The following is a 15,256-nucleotide window of genomic DNA, read 5'->3' on the forward strand; positions in this document are numbered from 1 at the left end:
TCAAAAACTTTTTTAACTGAAATGTGGTTGATTTACAAGGTTGCATTACAGTGTTTTATTAGCTTCAGGTTAACAACATAGTGATTCAGTATTTTTATAGATTATACTCCATTTAAAGTTAATACAAAATATTGGCTATATTCCCTATGCTATGTAATATATCCTTGTAGCTTATTTATTTTACACATAGGAGTTTGTACCTCTTAATCTCCCATCCCTATCATGCCCCGTCCCCCTCCCCTCTCCCCACTGGTAACACTGGTTTTTCTCTATCTGTGAGTCTGCTTTATTATATTCATTAATTTTATTTTTTTAGATTCCAAATATAGGTGATAATATACAGTATTTGTCTTCCTCTGTCTGACTGACTTCAGTAAGCATAGTACCATTTGCAACAACATGAATGGACCTGGAAGGCATTATGCCAAATATATTTTTTAGTAGCTGCAACTATAAATGAACAAAATTCTAATCAATAGTAAAATAGAAAGACAGATGGCCACATATTCATTCAGTGTGTGATATACAACAAGGAAAAAAAAAAACTATTGCTACTTACCAAGTGGATGGATCTGCTACTCACAACATGGGTGGATCTCCTAATCATTGCGTTAAAAGACCCCAAAGGTAAAAAGGGTACATGCTGTTTGGTTCCATCTGCATAAGCTCAAAAACAGACAAAACTAATCTATGGTGTTAGAGGTGATGAGTATCTGTCAAGGGGCAATCTGGGGACTTCAGTCATTCTATATTTTATTTCTTGATCGGAATCTAGGTGTTAATTACACTGGTTTGTTAACTTGAATACTGAACTGTGCACCTGTATGTATATAAAATACACGTATGTAAGTTCATTTAAGAAGTGAAGATAAATCTTGCTGTTCAGTAGCTGTTTCTTCAACCCTGCCTTTTGGAAGTGATTCTGTACTTTTTTTTTTCAGCTGGAAAGCATAATCCAACTGAGTTGAAGCCTCCGTCTGCGTAGATTTGGGGGCCAAGCCCGCCCGCGTTCAGCAGCGCACGGCACCAGCCTCTCCGCCCACGTCGCTCTCACAGCCGCCGCTCCGGGCAGCGTGCGGGGGCCGGAGGGGTCTCCTCGCGCGGCCAACTGCCCGCCACCCTCGCCAACGGCCACTACTCGGGCTGGCATCCGGGACGTCAAGCCATGCTGTGCCTTCTGTTTCTGCTCACTGGGCTCATCGGGCTCCAGACAGACGACAGTACGTACAAAAATCCCTCCTCTGACCTTTAGGGAACGTCAGGTCTCCTCTCCGTTTCCCTCTGAGAGGCTGTCCATCCCCATGAACGTGCTTTTCTGTCGGGGCGCCAACTGTGTAAGCCCGAGTCCACTCCCACACTGCCACCTCCCCAGTCAGAATCCGCTCTGGCTGTGAGGATCTTTCCCACTGTTCTTGGGACCATGGTGAAAATGAGGGATGCCGTAGTTCGAGTGGATACCTCGAGATTAAAGCCTCATGTACTGCTCTGTATTTTTGACCTCTGGATTCTGCAGTCAGAAGGTCCAAAGGACCTGACTATTTGTATTGAGAATACTTGGGTCTGTTGCCTAAGGGTTACCATAACCTGCCCACAGGGCGCTGTTTGTAAAACAGAATACTTACTTCTCTTTAAAAGATTTGTAATTCTAGAAAGAAGCAGGTATTGAAGATATTTGAAAAAAAAAAGTAAAATATAAGAGGTGACATGTAGAATATTACGGATTTATATGAGGAAATAATGAAGGAATCTCTGCAGTGATGGGTGTCGCCCCAATAAAACATTTTGCACCTTGCAGGGTCTGAAAGGCTACGTGTGCAAATTACAGTTCCAGAGAAAACACGGTCAATATCAAGTGGAGGAGTTGAATCACAGGTAATTAAGTACTAACATTTTTCAAAACTAAAAAGCATGTGAATATTTTGTTTCCAATAAATAAACCTGGCATTTTTTATTCTTGCACACTTTCTGAATTTTATGTTTATACTCCATTTTTCTTAAGTGGAAGAGCCCTTTTGAAAATAAACCAAAATTAATAATGTTTCATAGAACTATGGTGCGGTGATGCTCATTACCAAAGCCTCAAGCCCCGTCTTCTAAATCTGTTTTCCCTGTTGAGTGTCTGAGTGATAACTGACCTGATCTATTTAGAGAGTCTCTTCTCACTCAGGGGGCAATATTTGGAAGATTTTAGTGTTTGTTGTTAAGGAAGCCTATAGTTTCCTTATATGGAATGACGATTTTATTTAATGAAGTGTTGTATGGGTAATTTTTATATCTTGATTGCAAATATGTTAATCATTTAGAATTCTTTGTGTGCCTTAGTTCATCCTGATTCAGGTATTAGTTTTCTTTTTTCTTCCTTTGAATTAAATAGAAAGTTTCTTTCTTTTTTTTTTTTTTTTTTTTTTTTTACTAATTTCTAGAATCATTTCTAAAGAAGTGAAATGTGTTTTTTGAAATGCTACACTTTGATTTTATTTTTGGTTGGTTAGTAAATATTTTGATAATTTGAGTGCAAATATTTCTTTAGCAACTACCGACATATCACCCTAGTACAGATATTACAAGCTTAAAATTTTCAATATATCATTTTAAAGGGAATTCATATTTATGAAAACTTTAAATTAAATCATTTAAATACAGAAAAAGAGGTGAGGCATTTAACAGCATTTTATTTTTTAAAGGAAAAATATATGGAATTGCTTGGTCATATTAGAAAATATACACAGAATCTCTTTAAAGGCAAGTATCTTGAAGCCGATTTCACCAGATTCCATGATAGTAAGTCCCATAGGAGAAGTAGGAAAAAAAAAAATCACCTATCCTCAACTGTCAAATTCATGAGGGAAAAATTTTGACTATTTTGTTCATATCTCTAACTCCAGTGCCTGGAACAGAGCTGGATACGTATTAAAAAATTAATAGTATTTTTTAGCCGATAAGGCTGTTATACTTAGTGATTTAACAAATGCTACAAGCATAGTATTAAACTGTATATGTTTGTAATTATTGTAATTAATAAAGAGTATATTATAAGAGATATTCAACTTTCAGATTTTAAAAATAACTGAATGGAACTTCTGTACACGAAAAATACAATATGAAAGTAAAATCGAAAGTTAACAGTAGACCAGAGACAACTGAAGAGACTAAATAAATACAATGTATAAACGACTAAGAGAAAAAGAGGATATAATTAGAGGTGTAAGAACTGAATAACTAGAATTCCTGAAAGAGAGAGAAAAATCTGGAGAAGAGGTTATGTTAAACATATATTAACTGAGAAATGATTAAAAAATGAATCTTCAGATCAGGTATCACAACACATGTTTACACAAAATAATCTAGAGAACATTATAAGTATTACAATAATTTAATAAATTCTCTGGAAACAAGAAACAATATAAATATTAATCAATTGCACTCCTATTACGCAAAGATACAAAATGAAAGTTTTAAAAGATACAATTTACATACATAAAACTCAAAATCTAAAGAAATCTAACCCCACAAAAAGCAAAACCTCCTCACTGAATAAAACAAGATGAGAGGAGTTTAAGGTCTATATGAATTGAGTATATCCCATGCTCATCAATTGGAAGAGCCAATGATGCAAAAATGTTAAGGCTCCTCAAACTGATCTATAAATACTAAATTGTCCATTCATTAGTCATTCTTTCTTAATATTAACAAAATCAATGAGTATTGCATCCAAACTTGAAACATTTTATAAAATCTACAAATATTATACATTGTATGTTATTAATTCTTTGCTATATTATATATATATTTTCTATTGAGTAATTTAGTTATGCTCTTCCATTTTTAAGCATAAATTTTGCAGTGGCCTCAGTCTTTACTAAGCTAACACAATTATTGGATGAAAATCATCAACATTTCAGATTCTATTTTACTGGATAAATTTTAAAACTAATAAGAAACTGCACATGCCGTATTTTCCCATTCATCATTATTGTGAAAGCCAGTATTTTAGTATCAGATTTCATTGAAATAAATCAATGTTAAACAATAAATTTCTCTTTTGTTGTATTATTGTGCTTTAGGATGTAATTATTGTGAATATAAAATGATAGTTTTCCTTTTTAATATTCTTCTCACTTTTCTTTGCCTTTTTACTATACTCTCCTGCCAGGTATCCTACAAGATTGTAATTGAAGGGAAAACATACACTGTGAACCTAATGCAAAAGTAAGTGACATACTTTATTTTACCACCTGTCTTTGTTCTATTTACAATTATTGTTTACAGTTCTCCAGAAAGTAATTATTTTGGATTTGTTAGCATTTCTAGTTGCTGGCTGTTCATTTGTCTCTTACTTCATGCTTCAGAAAAAGATTTTAAGTCTCTATAATAAATACTTAAAACTTGAATCCATCATGTGTGCTCCCACCTTCCTCCTTCCCAGTGGCACCACCTTTCCATTTGATGGTTTATGTGGTTTTGTGGAGGATGAGTTTTCATATTTTCTATCGTGATCAAAACATAAATATGACTTGTTTTCGAGCTCCCTTACATTCAACTATATTTGAAAGAACATGGTGGATTTTCAAGTGGAAAGATCAGTGATTTTTTTAAATTAGTTTACATATCAGAATGTATTGAGGACTAAGACTGTAACTGTAGTTAGCCAGACTCAGTCCATGTCTGCTGATGGATCTGGGAAAAGCAAGCACACCATACTTAGGAATAAAGAAAAATTAAAATTGTAGTGCTCCTGTTTTAAAAGATAAGAATAGACTTCTAATAATAATGACCGACAGAAGCCTGCAAGTGAAGCTACCAAGTCAATACAAAATTAAGAAATACACCTACATCATTTCTAGAATTTAAAGCTTCAATTCTTTTATACATCTTAAAGTTTGGGAAATATTTTCTATATCTAAGATATGGATGGTACTAGTTTGAAGGAAGACATTAAAAAGCTGACTCAAAATTGCTTCTTCCTGAAGGAAAAAAAAAAAGCTGCATTTTTGCTACAAATACATAGAGAAAATCCAGATACAATCTCATAGTCAGTTGCTACTTTGGAACGCCAAGTTATGGATGTGAGAGTGAGACAGTGGTCAGGCTTAAAGCAGCCTATAAATAGCTTTCACTATCACGGGTAAAATTGAGTATAATTGACTTACAATGTTGTGTTAGCTTCAGGTGGACATCAAAATGATTCCATGCCATATATATATATATAGTCTTTCAGATTCTTTTTCATTATAGGTTATTACGAGATATTGAATATAGTTCCCTGTGCTATACAGTAGGTCCTTGTTGTTTATCTGTTTTATGTATAGTAGTGTGTACCTGTTAATCCCAAACTTCTACTTTATCCCTTCCTGCCATTCCCCTTTGGTAACCGTAAGATTGTTTTCTTTGTGAGTCTTTCTGTTTTGTAAACAAGTTCATTTATATCATTTTTTTTTAGATTTTACATATAAGTGATATCATACGGTATTTGTCTTTCTGTCTGACTTAACTTCACTTAATATGATAATCTCTAGGTCCATCCATGTTACTGCAAATGACTTTATTTCATTCCTTTTTTGTGACTAGGTAATATTCCAGTGTGTGTGTGTGTGTGTGTGTGTGTGTGTGTGTGTGTGTACTCAGTCATCTGTTGATGGACATTTAGTTTGCTTCCACATCTTGACTATTGTAAATAGTGTTGCTATGAACCTTGGGGTGCCTATATCTTTAGAAGAAAACATTTTAATTGCATTTTCACAGCACATAAAGGAATCATGCCTCCAGAGCAGTCCTGGGTTGGAAGAGAGGGCAAAGTGACCTGCTTCCTAGGAGGGGAGAGGGGATTCTCTTGTATTAATTTATTTAAAGGAGCTAAAACTTCCAAGTATTACAGCCCAGGAGAGGCTCTGAGCTAGGTCTAGCTGAAAGAGGAAGTTCCAATCTCCACTTTGTATAACATTCTCTAGCTCATAAGCAGGAAGTTCAACAGCAGAAAATATCACATCATCATATGAATAAGGAATGCAGCAGAAACAGAACATCTTACTAGAAGTAGCTCAAACCATATGACACATATGTTTTGCACTTGGTAAGAAATCTGTAGGCGGTTGACTTCTAGATCGGTCCAGCAGCTCCCACCATGAGCCGGTGGATGTGGGTCTTATTTTCTTAGTGTTCCCATGATGCTGGCAAACGGCTGGTTCAGCTGCAGTTACTAGCTCTTTGTAGGACCATGCCCAGAGGTAGGGGTTAGGGGCGCAGCCAAGGTCATCATCAAATAAGACTAATAATGATACGATAAAAAGTAGATTAGGAAGAATGCTAGAAGTGATCAGTGCTTAAGCAAAAATGTAGAACAAAGTAAGAAGTGTTGTTTGGAAATCCCACCCTTTGATAATTGAGAAAGTTGCAAATTTTTTATAAACTTGTCAAGATCAGCCTCAGTAAGAAGCTGATATATAAGCAAAGACTTGAAGTACACGAGGTAATGAACCATGTTCCAGAACATCCCAGGAAGGGGCGACAACCAGTGCAAATACCCTGAGTATTATAATGATATGTTTATCGATTTCATGTACAATATAATACTCACCTGACTGTCACACTCTCCTCCAAGCTGCTTTTTAAACACAACAGGCAAGCTTGTCAGGTGAGTGAGGAGATGTCTGGAGACTAGGATTTTTGAGCAAAATTAGAACAAAATGTATGGAATCAGAGAATCTCTCTTTCTCTCTGCCTACCTATCTATAATAAATAGAATAAAAGAAATTATTTTCAAAATAAAATCTGGAAAACAAATTTACATTAAATACTTTGTATCTTTATTTTACAGAGCTTTCTTACCTCATAATTTTAGAGTTTATGCCTATAATGGCACAGGAAGTATGAAACCTCTTGCACAACAGTTTCAGGTATGATTTTTTTGTATCTATTTTAGATTTCTATTGTCTGTTTTACCTTTGTTATGTGAGTTTCTGTGATCACCTTTCTTAGGGTCCACATGTGCTAGAGTATAAAGAGCCAGAGTTATATTTTGTTTTGACATGAATGTAGCCATTTCCCTTTGATGATGTGTCTTGAATTAGCCCTGCTACATGGATGGTTAGCCAAACCAAAAATGATCGTGATGTTTTTAAGCTGTTACTTCATGACGATGTACAAGTATGTGCTTATGTTCCTGTGGCAGCAGGGTTGAATATGAAGTGAAATACTGAAAATTTTAAAAAAACAAACAAAAAAAAAACCATGACTTGAATCAGGAAAGCTAAATCTCTAGGAAGAAAAGGAGAATCCAAAGACTTATCTGAAGCATGTTCAGGAATCAAATAAATACACATTAAATTTCAAGCTCGGTGAGGAATATATTAAATTTTCATCTGTTTGGAACACTTGGAGCTTCATTTAATAAAGTTTGCAGCTTGTTGTAAATATAATAGAGAAGTATGCGTAGAACTTCGGGGATTACCCAGACCTGAAATGCTGTTTTTGTTTTTAAATTTACCCTGCCTTACCAGTTCCTTTTGGGTTTTTTTTTTTTAATTTGCATTCCAGATTTCTATGTAGCAAATCAACTACTACTTTGAAATTAAAGCATTTTTATGGAGACTAAGCTTTTACAGGAGAAATAATAGACATGGTGAATTCGTCAAATTTTGCCCAACAGAGTGGGCAAATATATGTGAAACATCTGTGGAGTTCTCTATACAAACATATAAATAATGCGCACTGTCAAAGAGTTTTATGATATGTACACATATGCATATATATATGCATATACACACACTCATGTGTGTGTGGCATTTGTGTGTGTGTGTGAATATGGTGAAAGGGAGGGAGGAAGACAGACTTAAAACAGAGAGAGACACAGAGCCACAGCATCCCACACCTGAATTTTATGTAATTCTGCCACACCTAGGACGTAACCCTCCTTCCTGCTTCCCAGCAGGTAACCATGAGAGATAAATGTGTAATTAAAGAGACAAAGCAAAAAATGTTTTATTAACAACCTGAATATTGTAACTTATTGAATGCAGGCCTCAAATAAATGAATTCTACAATGCCATGTAAGTAAATTATGTTTATCAAAGCTGCAAACCTGTCTTTAGTATAGGAAAAATCAGGAAAGTTTATTAAATTAGATTAAAAGCATATAAATTTTATTTTTCATGAATTCCATGAATGATTTTCATCCCTAGAAATCGTATTATCTTGCTAACTAAAGACTTACCTACAAGAGAACAAATCAGTTAGATCCAGAAAGAATTTGTTCCCTGCGTCTACAGCCTACTTAATGATCTCTCCACGACAGAGAGATGCTCATAGTGGTTAAAAGGTGAAACTGCCAGATGGCATAGCAATCAAAATGTGTACATACATAAAAATGACATGATTTGGCAGGGCTCTCTTTGTCCCTTCCCCTGACCACACTCATCTGTTAAACTCCGCGAACTGTTCCCTGATTGCTCTATTGTGTTCAGCAATGCTTTGGAGACAAATCGTTCCACAGTCCAATCCAATCAAATTTGAACTCACTTGAAGGAACGGTCCCCTGAGTCTTGTCAACATTTGTTCTGACCCCAGGAGAGCTCCTCCCAAACATCTGCTTCCCCAGCTCTCACTTACAAGTAACCAAGCTACAGATGGAGCCTGTATCTTCATTGATTCCACGAATCTTCCACCAATTGCTCCCAACCACAACCTCCGCCATTTTTAATATGCCCTTAGCTTTGAACGTCTCTACACTCTGTTGCAAATAAAGTAATTTCCTCTGAGAGGAGTTTAGCTACTATCTGTTTTATACCCCACTTTTCTCACCAGGCAAAACCTCTTGACTAGTGCTCTGGAGATGTACTATGTATTGGATGTTTTTGACTCACCAAAATCCATATGTGAAGCCCTACTCTCCAGTGGGATGGTGTTTGGAGGGGGGGCTTTTGGAAAGAAATTAGGCCCATGATGATGGGGCCCTTATGAATGGAATTATTGCCCTTATAATAAGATAGACGAGACAGAGAATTTCTTGTTCGGCCATGTGGGATATAACAAGTAGGCTACTGTCTACAAACCAGGAAGGGGTTCCTCACCAGACACTGAATCAGTCAGCACCTTTCCATCCTCTAGAATGGTGACAAATAAGTGTACGATGTTGAATCTACCCAGCCTACCATATTTTGCTACAGCAGTCCAAACTAAGAAAAGCTGGCGGTGGGAACAGTTGCACATGTCTTTCTGAGTGACACCCCCGTTTTGGTAGCTTGGCACTCAGTAGATAAGGTGGTAGATAAGGTGGGCAGTACCTTGGCAGCTCAGCTTGCGTCTCCTGGCGTGGAATCAGTCACCGGCTTATGAACCAGAGCAGGAGTGACCAGAGTCTCCGTGTGATCTGCACTGCTGTGTCCAAGTTAAAGCCTGTGTCCCATGACTGATGCCTGGACAAAAGAAGGGAGCTCCTAATTCTTGACGGCACTGGCCTGGAACTTAGCCTCAGTGACAGCTATCTGGAGGAGGGATGAGAGATGCTGGCACGTTGCTCCTCCCAAGGGGAGGTCTTGACTGCACCGATCTGGAGTACAGTCCCTTCCTTACTGAGCTTGGAAGCAGCGAAGGACAGTGTGATCTTGGCTCAGATACCAAATACCACAGGGATTCGTTTTTCTTGCTGAATTTTTCTTGTTTTCTTGGGTGGCTGTTTATTTTCTGTTAGGACCGTTTGTCCTTATATCCACGTCCAGAGGATTTAAATGGTTATTTACTTATTTTCGTCAGTTTCCCTAGGGGTTGGACTTGTGGAGCTGCTCATGGTCTTTATCTTTGAAGAATGATTTTACTTAGTGTAGAATTCTACGTGCCAGGGCATTTTTCTGCCTCGCAGCCTTTTATTTTGTCCTGCTGTGTCCTGCCTGGATGTTATGTGTTACTTTTCCTTGGTTTATTTCAAGATAACGCTCTTCATTTTTGGTTTTCGGCTGTTTATGCTGATGTGATTAGTTCCTTGGGTCTTGTGGAGATAAATAAAAACCAAGCAAATGAGAATCAGCAAAGGTTAATTATTTAGAGCTTGCCATAGCAAGGAAGTTGGCCACTGTCACTTGCATCTTGGCCAGCGCCCAAAGGCAGGCGGAGGAGTGGCAAAGCTTTACGGGGGAAGGAAGGGGAGGCCACAGGCGTGCCCTGATTGGGGGTTGCTGGCAGGGGGTGCTGTAGGTAGGCCAGCTAGCAGCGACGCGCTCTGTGTGATTAGCGTGCTTATTTGGCTTTCTCTCCTTGGCTCTCAGATGGAAGCAGGGACAAAAATTAGACAAGCTGACATTTTTTAATCAAGTCTTTGTTATTGGGGCTGTTTGTTTTATAAGTTATTGGTTAGCTTCCTGGATTGTTACTGGACACAGCAGTCTGACGTCCTGCAAAGTTGGCTACTTATTGTCAATAGGGGGTTGGTGTCCTGTGGGTCAGAGTTCTGTTTTTATATATGGGCTGGCTATTGTCCACTTGTTCATTCATTGTCTCAATCAGTCAGTGTTGATTTCTCACTAAATTGGGGGAAATTTGGGCCATTATTTTTTCAAATACTTTTATACGTGTTTTCTCTTTCCATTTTCTCTTTTCCAGTTAAACATTGTCCCATAGGTTGCTACAGCTATACTCAGTTTTTTAAACATTTTTTTATTGAGTTATAGTCATTTTACAATGTTGTGTCAGATTTTTAAAGCTTCTTTTCTCCCAGGTTTCTATCAGATTGATCATTTCTATACATTTTTATTCTAGGGTGTTTTTTTTTTTTTCTGGCCATCTGCAATGTGTAGCAAAACCTATCCAGCGTATTTCATTTTAAATATATCTTTTGTTCTAGAATTTAGAGTTGGAATTTTTATACCATTTATTTCTCTGCTAAATTTCCTAGTTGCTTCCTTTATTATGCCCACGTTTCTCATTATGTTTTTCATCACATTTTTAATATCTGTTTTAAATGCATTTATTTACTAATTCCAAAATCCTGAGTTATTTCAGAGTCAGTTTTCTTTTTGGTTTTTTGATTGTGGGCCGCATTCGTCTTTTATTCACATATCTAATATTTTTTAATCACATGCTACTCATATTCAGTGACACATAGGAGAGCTTGTGATTCTTTTCTCTGGAGAGTTTTCATTCTTCTTCCATCAGGCAATTAACTTGGTAAGAATGAGTTTCCAAACTCTATTGCCCTGTGTTTGGAGACAGCCAAAAATCTCTTTTCAATTCTTCTGGTCTTAGATTCTGTTAAGCTTTTTGCAGTCTCATTGGCAGACTCTCAATTTTGATGCAAGTAAAGGACTTACACCTGAGTTTATAGCACACATTTAGGGGCCTCACTGTGTGTCTCCTCCTGACCTAGATTTCACACTTTCATTTCTAGGCACTTTGGAAACCAGGGTCAGTAAGATTGGGGGTTTTTGGTGGAACGTGAGTTACTATGTGCTGCCCTGCGATACGAACGTCCTCGGGTGAAAACCAATATAATCAAACTCAGTAAATGCAGTTTTCTTCTTTCTACAGTTGATTCCCTTCCCTCATTTTTTTTGTTGCCTGCCTTTGCAGTTGGAGTTTTAAAAAATATTTTCTCAGAGTTTATGTTTGTTACTGGTGAGAAGGCTAATCCATTGCAAGCTACTCTGCCATTACACTAAAGAAATTTTGAAACGAAAAATTTATATTTTGAATTTATTTTGGGTTTTTTTTAATTCTACCTTTCCAAAATTAAGTCAGGAGAGCATGAAGAAATAATTTTTTGATTTTTTACCTTCATCCTAATAACTGAGGTTGTCATGTTTAATATATAACAGAAAAAATTATGCAAGTGTACTTACTCTTTTGAACTTCTCGGGACAATTTTGGATAATTGAGCCAAATATTCATCTAATAATCTTATAAATCCATTTTGGAAACAATGAGTATTTGACACACACACACAAGTAGACATATGCATTCTAAATATTTGAAAATAGTGCATTTGACATGAATTGTTCTAATAAAAATGTATGTGTTTATTTTTCAGAATCTTTGCTACTACCAAGGGTTTATTGAAGGCTATCCAAATTCTGTGGCGATCATTAGCACATGTACTGGACTCAGGTTGTGAAAATACAAATTTATGGTTACAAAATGGATTTTTTTTAGAAATAATGTTCAAAGGAAAAGAAATATTTTCAGAGGTTCTAAAGTGAGACATGGCTTATTGTGGAAAACTGTCATTGAAAAAGCATAGAGTGGAAATTCTTGTAATGTCTCCTACTCTTCTCCTGAATTAAGATTTCTAATATATTTGAGGACGTGAAGTATCAACAGCCGGGCAAATACCAATAGCACTGCTACTTCGTTCCACTCAGGAAGTTTGTGGATACTCAGTAACTTTTTCCAACTTCACCACCTAAGGCTAAGACTGAAGATAATCTGCATACTAGTTTAAAAAAACTGATTGTCATTTTATTGACTTTGTGCATTATTTTGTAAATATAAATGCAATATGTAAATGTGCATATAAATATAAATGCATTATTTTATTTGTCCACTTTTTTTTTGGAATTTGTAGGGGTTTACTGCAGTTTGAAAATGTCAGTTATGGGATTGAGCCCTTGGAGCCTTCAATTGGTTTTGAACATGTGATTTATCAAGTGAAACATAGGAACGCAGGCATTTCTTTATATGCTGAGAAGGAGACTGAGTCAAGAGAAATGCCCTACAAAATACAAAGTGTGGAGGTAGGTGATTCATTGAGGAAGCTATATGGTTATTATTGTGCAGCCATACAAACAACGTAGTTTTCTGATAAACAAATTATTTACAGTAATATGTCTCAGAGAGGGAGAGAGAGAAGAATAGCAGAAACCTCATAACTTACATTGTAAGCCTTAAAACTAGTCATGAAGCTTTCCAGAATTCCGAGCTGGCATTTTCCACTGTTTATGGCATTTTTGCCCTGTGACCCAGACCTTTTTTTGTCTGCAGGTGCACTCCTTTCTCTCTATATATAGCACCTAGTATGGTGTTGAAATGGTAGAAAAAATATCCTTGTCTTGGGTCAATTTTAGGAGGAAAGGATTCAGTCCACCACCCTTAAGTACAATATTCACGGTGAAGTAAGATTAAAACAGCCTGGGATTTTCAACTCACTTTACTCTCTGACAGAATTCTCCTGCTTTTCTTCCTATCTCTCTTTCTCTGACTTTTCGTTATACACTCACATTCTAGATATTGATATTTCCTGTGTTGTGTCTCAGGTTTTTGTTTGTCTGATTTATTTTTCCATGGCTGTATCTGTGGTGATTTAAAGATCTCCCACTCTCATTCCAATTTTTTTTCTAAGTTACTGATCCTCTATTGGACATAATGATTGTCTGGGTTAAACAAAATACACAAACACACACATTAACTACTTACCTACTTATCTGTTTATTTATCTGTCCTATCATCCACCTATGTGTCATCATCTTCACGTCCCTTCTCACTCCCTGAATATTCTTACCAGTGACCTCTGACAGCTTACAAATTTAACTCTTTAACCCAACTGCATTGCAATTGGATAGTTTAGCTGTGTCCTCCAATCTTTTTACCTAGATCTAATTCTTTGGTGCTTACTTGACCAAAGCAAACTTTTGTGCAGTTGGTGTCAACTTTATATAACTCACATCCAAGGAATTGGTTTTCCTTACATGGCTACTTTCTTTTACTAAATAAAATGGCTTTTACCATCTTTTGAAATCTAATCCCTGCCCACCTTCCCAATATACACATCTCCTGGCATCCTTTTCTGTACCTTTGTCTTAAATTTTTATTTATTTTGCTAAAATCTTTTCTCCATGAAAGCTTATTGTCCAGTAAATAAACTAATGCATTATTATCAACTAAATATCATTAATCCCAACCTCAAAGGTGAAGATAAACAAAGGTTACTTCAGGAAATCTAAGTCTACTAACACTTATGTTGGTTAAAGCAAAGAAATAGTTTTAAATCCCTCAACCCATTAGTGTTCTGTTTCTCTCAATTAATTTAAATGTTTATTTTTATCCTGCAGGAAAGTAGTGTTGTTTGCTTGTTTAGGAACTTAAATGAAAGGCTGGAGTCCCATAAGCAAGACTAGCACGAAACATCTGGTGCTCACTTTTGGATGGAAATGATAAACCAGTTAGAACACAGGGGATTTTATTTGCATTTTTAAAACAAAACCCTCAAATCTCCAAAGCTTTAAAAGAGAATTTTAAAGTCGGGGGTAAAACTGAATAATCATCCAGCCCTAATTTTGTCTTTCTGACCTTTCTTAACTTTTTTCCCTTTAAATCTATAACCTTCACTTTTCTCACCTTTGCTAAATCTGGATTTGTTTTTCCCACCTTATTGCTCCTCTTTTTTCTTTTTTAAACTTTTTTTATTGAGTTATAGTCATTTTACAGTGTTGTGTCAAATTCCAATATTGCTCCTCTTTATGTTAAGGAAAATGATTTAACTAAAGTGCAACCGTTTTGAGTTTTCAAGGGATTAAATACCAGTAAAAAGAAAAGAAATGCAGACTTAAAATAAGTGTAATAAAAGTTAAAGTGCAACCGTTTTGAGTTTTCAAGGGATTAAATACCAGTAAAAAGAAAAGAAATGCAGACTTAAAATAAGTGTAATAAAAGTTTCCTCAATTTTTGAAATTCAGTCCTTCTTTTCTGCTTCTGTATATTTGTCCAGTGCCCGTAGGTGGTATTTTGGTAATACATTATTTTGAGTTATCTACACTATAGTTTTAAAGTGCCCACAAAGTGTGTCTTATAAATGTTCCCTAGTGCATTCCTCCTACGTTAAATTCACAGAAAAATAATGATGAAAACAAGGAACATTTTACTAATGGTATTGACAATAATGATTACTTTATCCTCCTAAATTGACAGAGTCTAAATCACAAAAATTATAAGCCCATTGGGCCTCATATTTGTGCCTAATTTAACCACTGTGGTCTAAGTGGATGACGTCATACCCAGAATCTATATCTTGAGATATCTATGGTTCAGTTGAAGAAATTCAGTCATTTTGATTCTCTGTTGTTCACTTTTTCCTGACGTGATTTTTACAAGGATTAACTTCATCCTTCAGATGAAATCCCACCCCTCTAAACAGAGATATGCCCTTACTCTCTCAAGGTTATCGATAAAACCATGCCACATATCAATGTGTGACAGAATCATTAAACTAATACAAATACACGGCTAATGGGAAGTCAAGGGACGGATTTCTTCAGAGAAGAGAATAGCATTAGTAACC

General features: G+C 36.1%; 1 protein-coding gene across 1 annotated transcript in view; it reads left to right on the top strand.

The window, feature by feature from the left end:
- Window positions 1-948: 948 nt before the first annotated feature.
- Window positions 949-15,256, top strand: part of ADAM2 (ADAM metallopeptidase domain 2) — a 45,475-nt gene continuing 31,167 nt past the window's right edge. The window contains exons 1-6 of the mRNA XM_006201112.4: window positions 949-1,220; window positions 1,796-1,872; window positions 4,154-4,209; window positions 6,815-6,893; window positions 12,014-12,090; window positions 12,548-12,716. Coding sequence (XP_006201174.1) covers window positions 1,166-1,220; window positions 1,796-1,872; window positions 4,154-4,209; window positions 6,815-6,893; window positions 12,014-12,090; window positions 12,548-12,716 — 513 coding nt within the window. The 5' untranslated portion in view covers window positions 949-1,165. The remainder of the gene's footprint in view (window positions 1,221-1,795; window positions 1,873-4,153; window positions 4,210-6,814; window positions 6,894-12,013; window positions 12,091-12,547; window positions 12,717-15,256) is intronic.

This window comes from Vicugna pacos, chromosome 26 (assembly GCF_048564905.1).
Source record: "Vicugna pacos chromosome 26, VicPac4, whole genome shotgun sequence".
Taxonomy (NCBI): Eukaryota; Metazoa; Chordata; class Mammalia; order Artiodactyla; family Camelidae; genus Vicugna; species Vicugna pacos.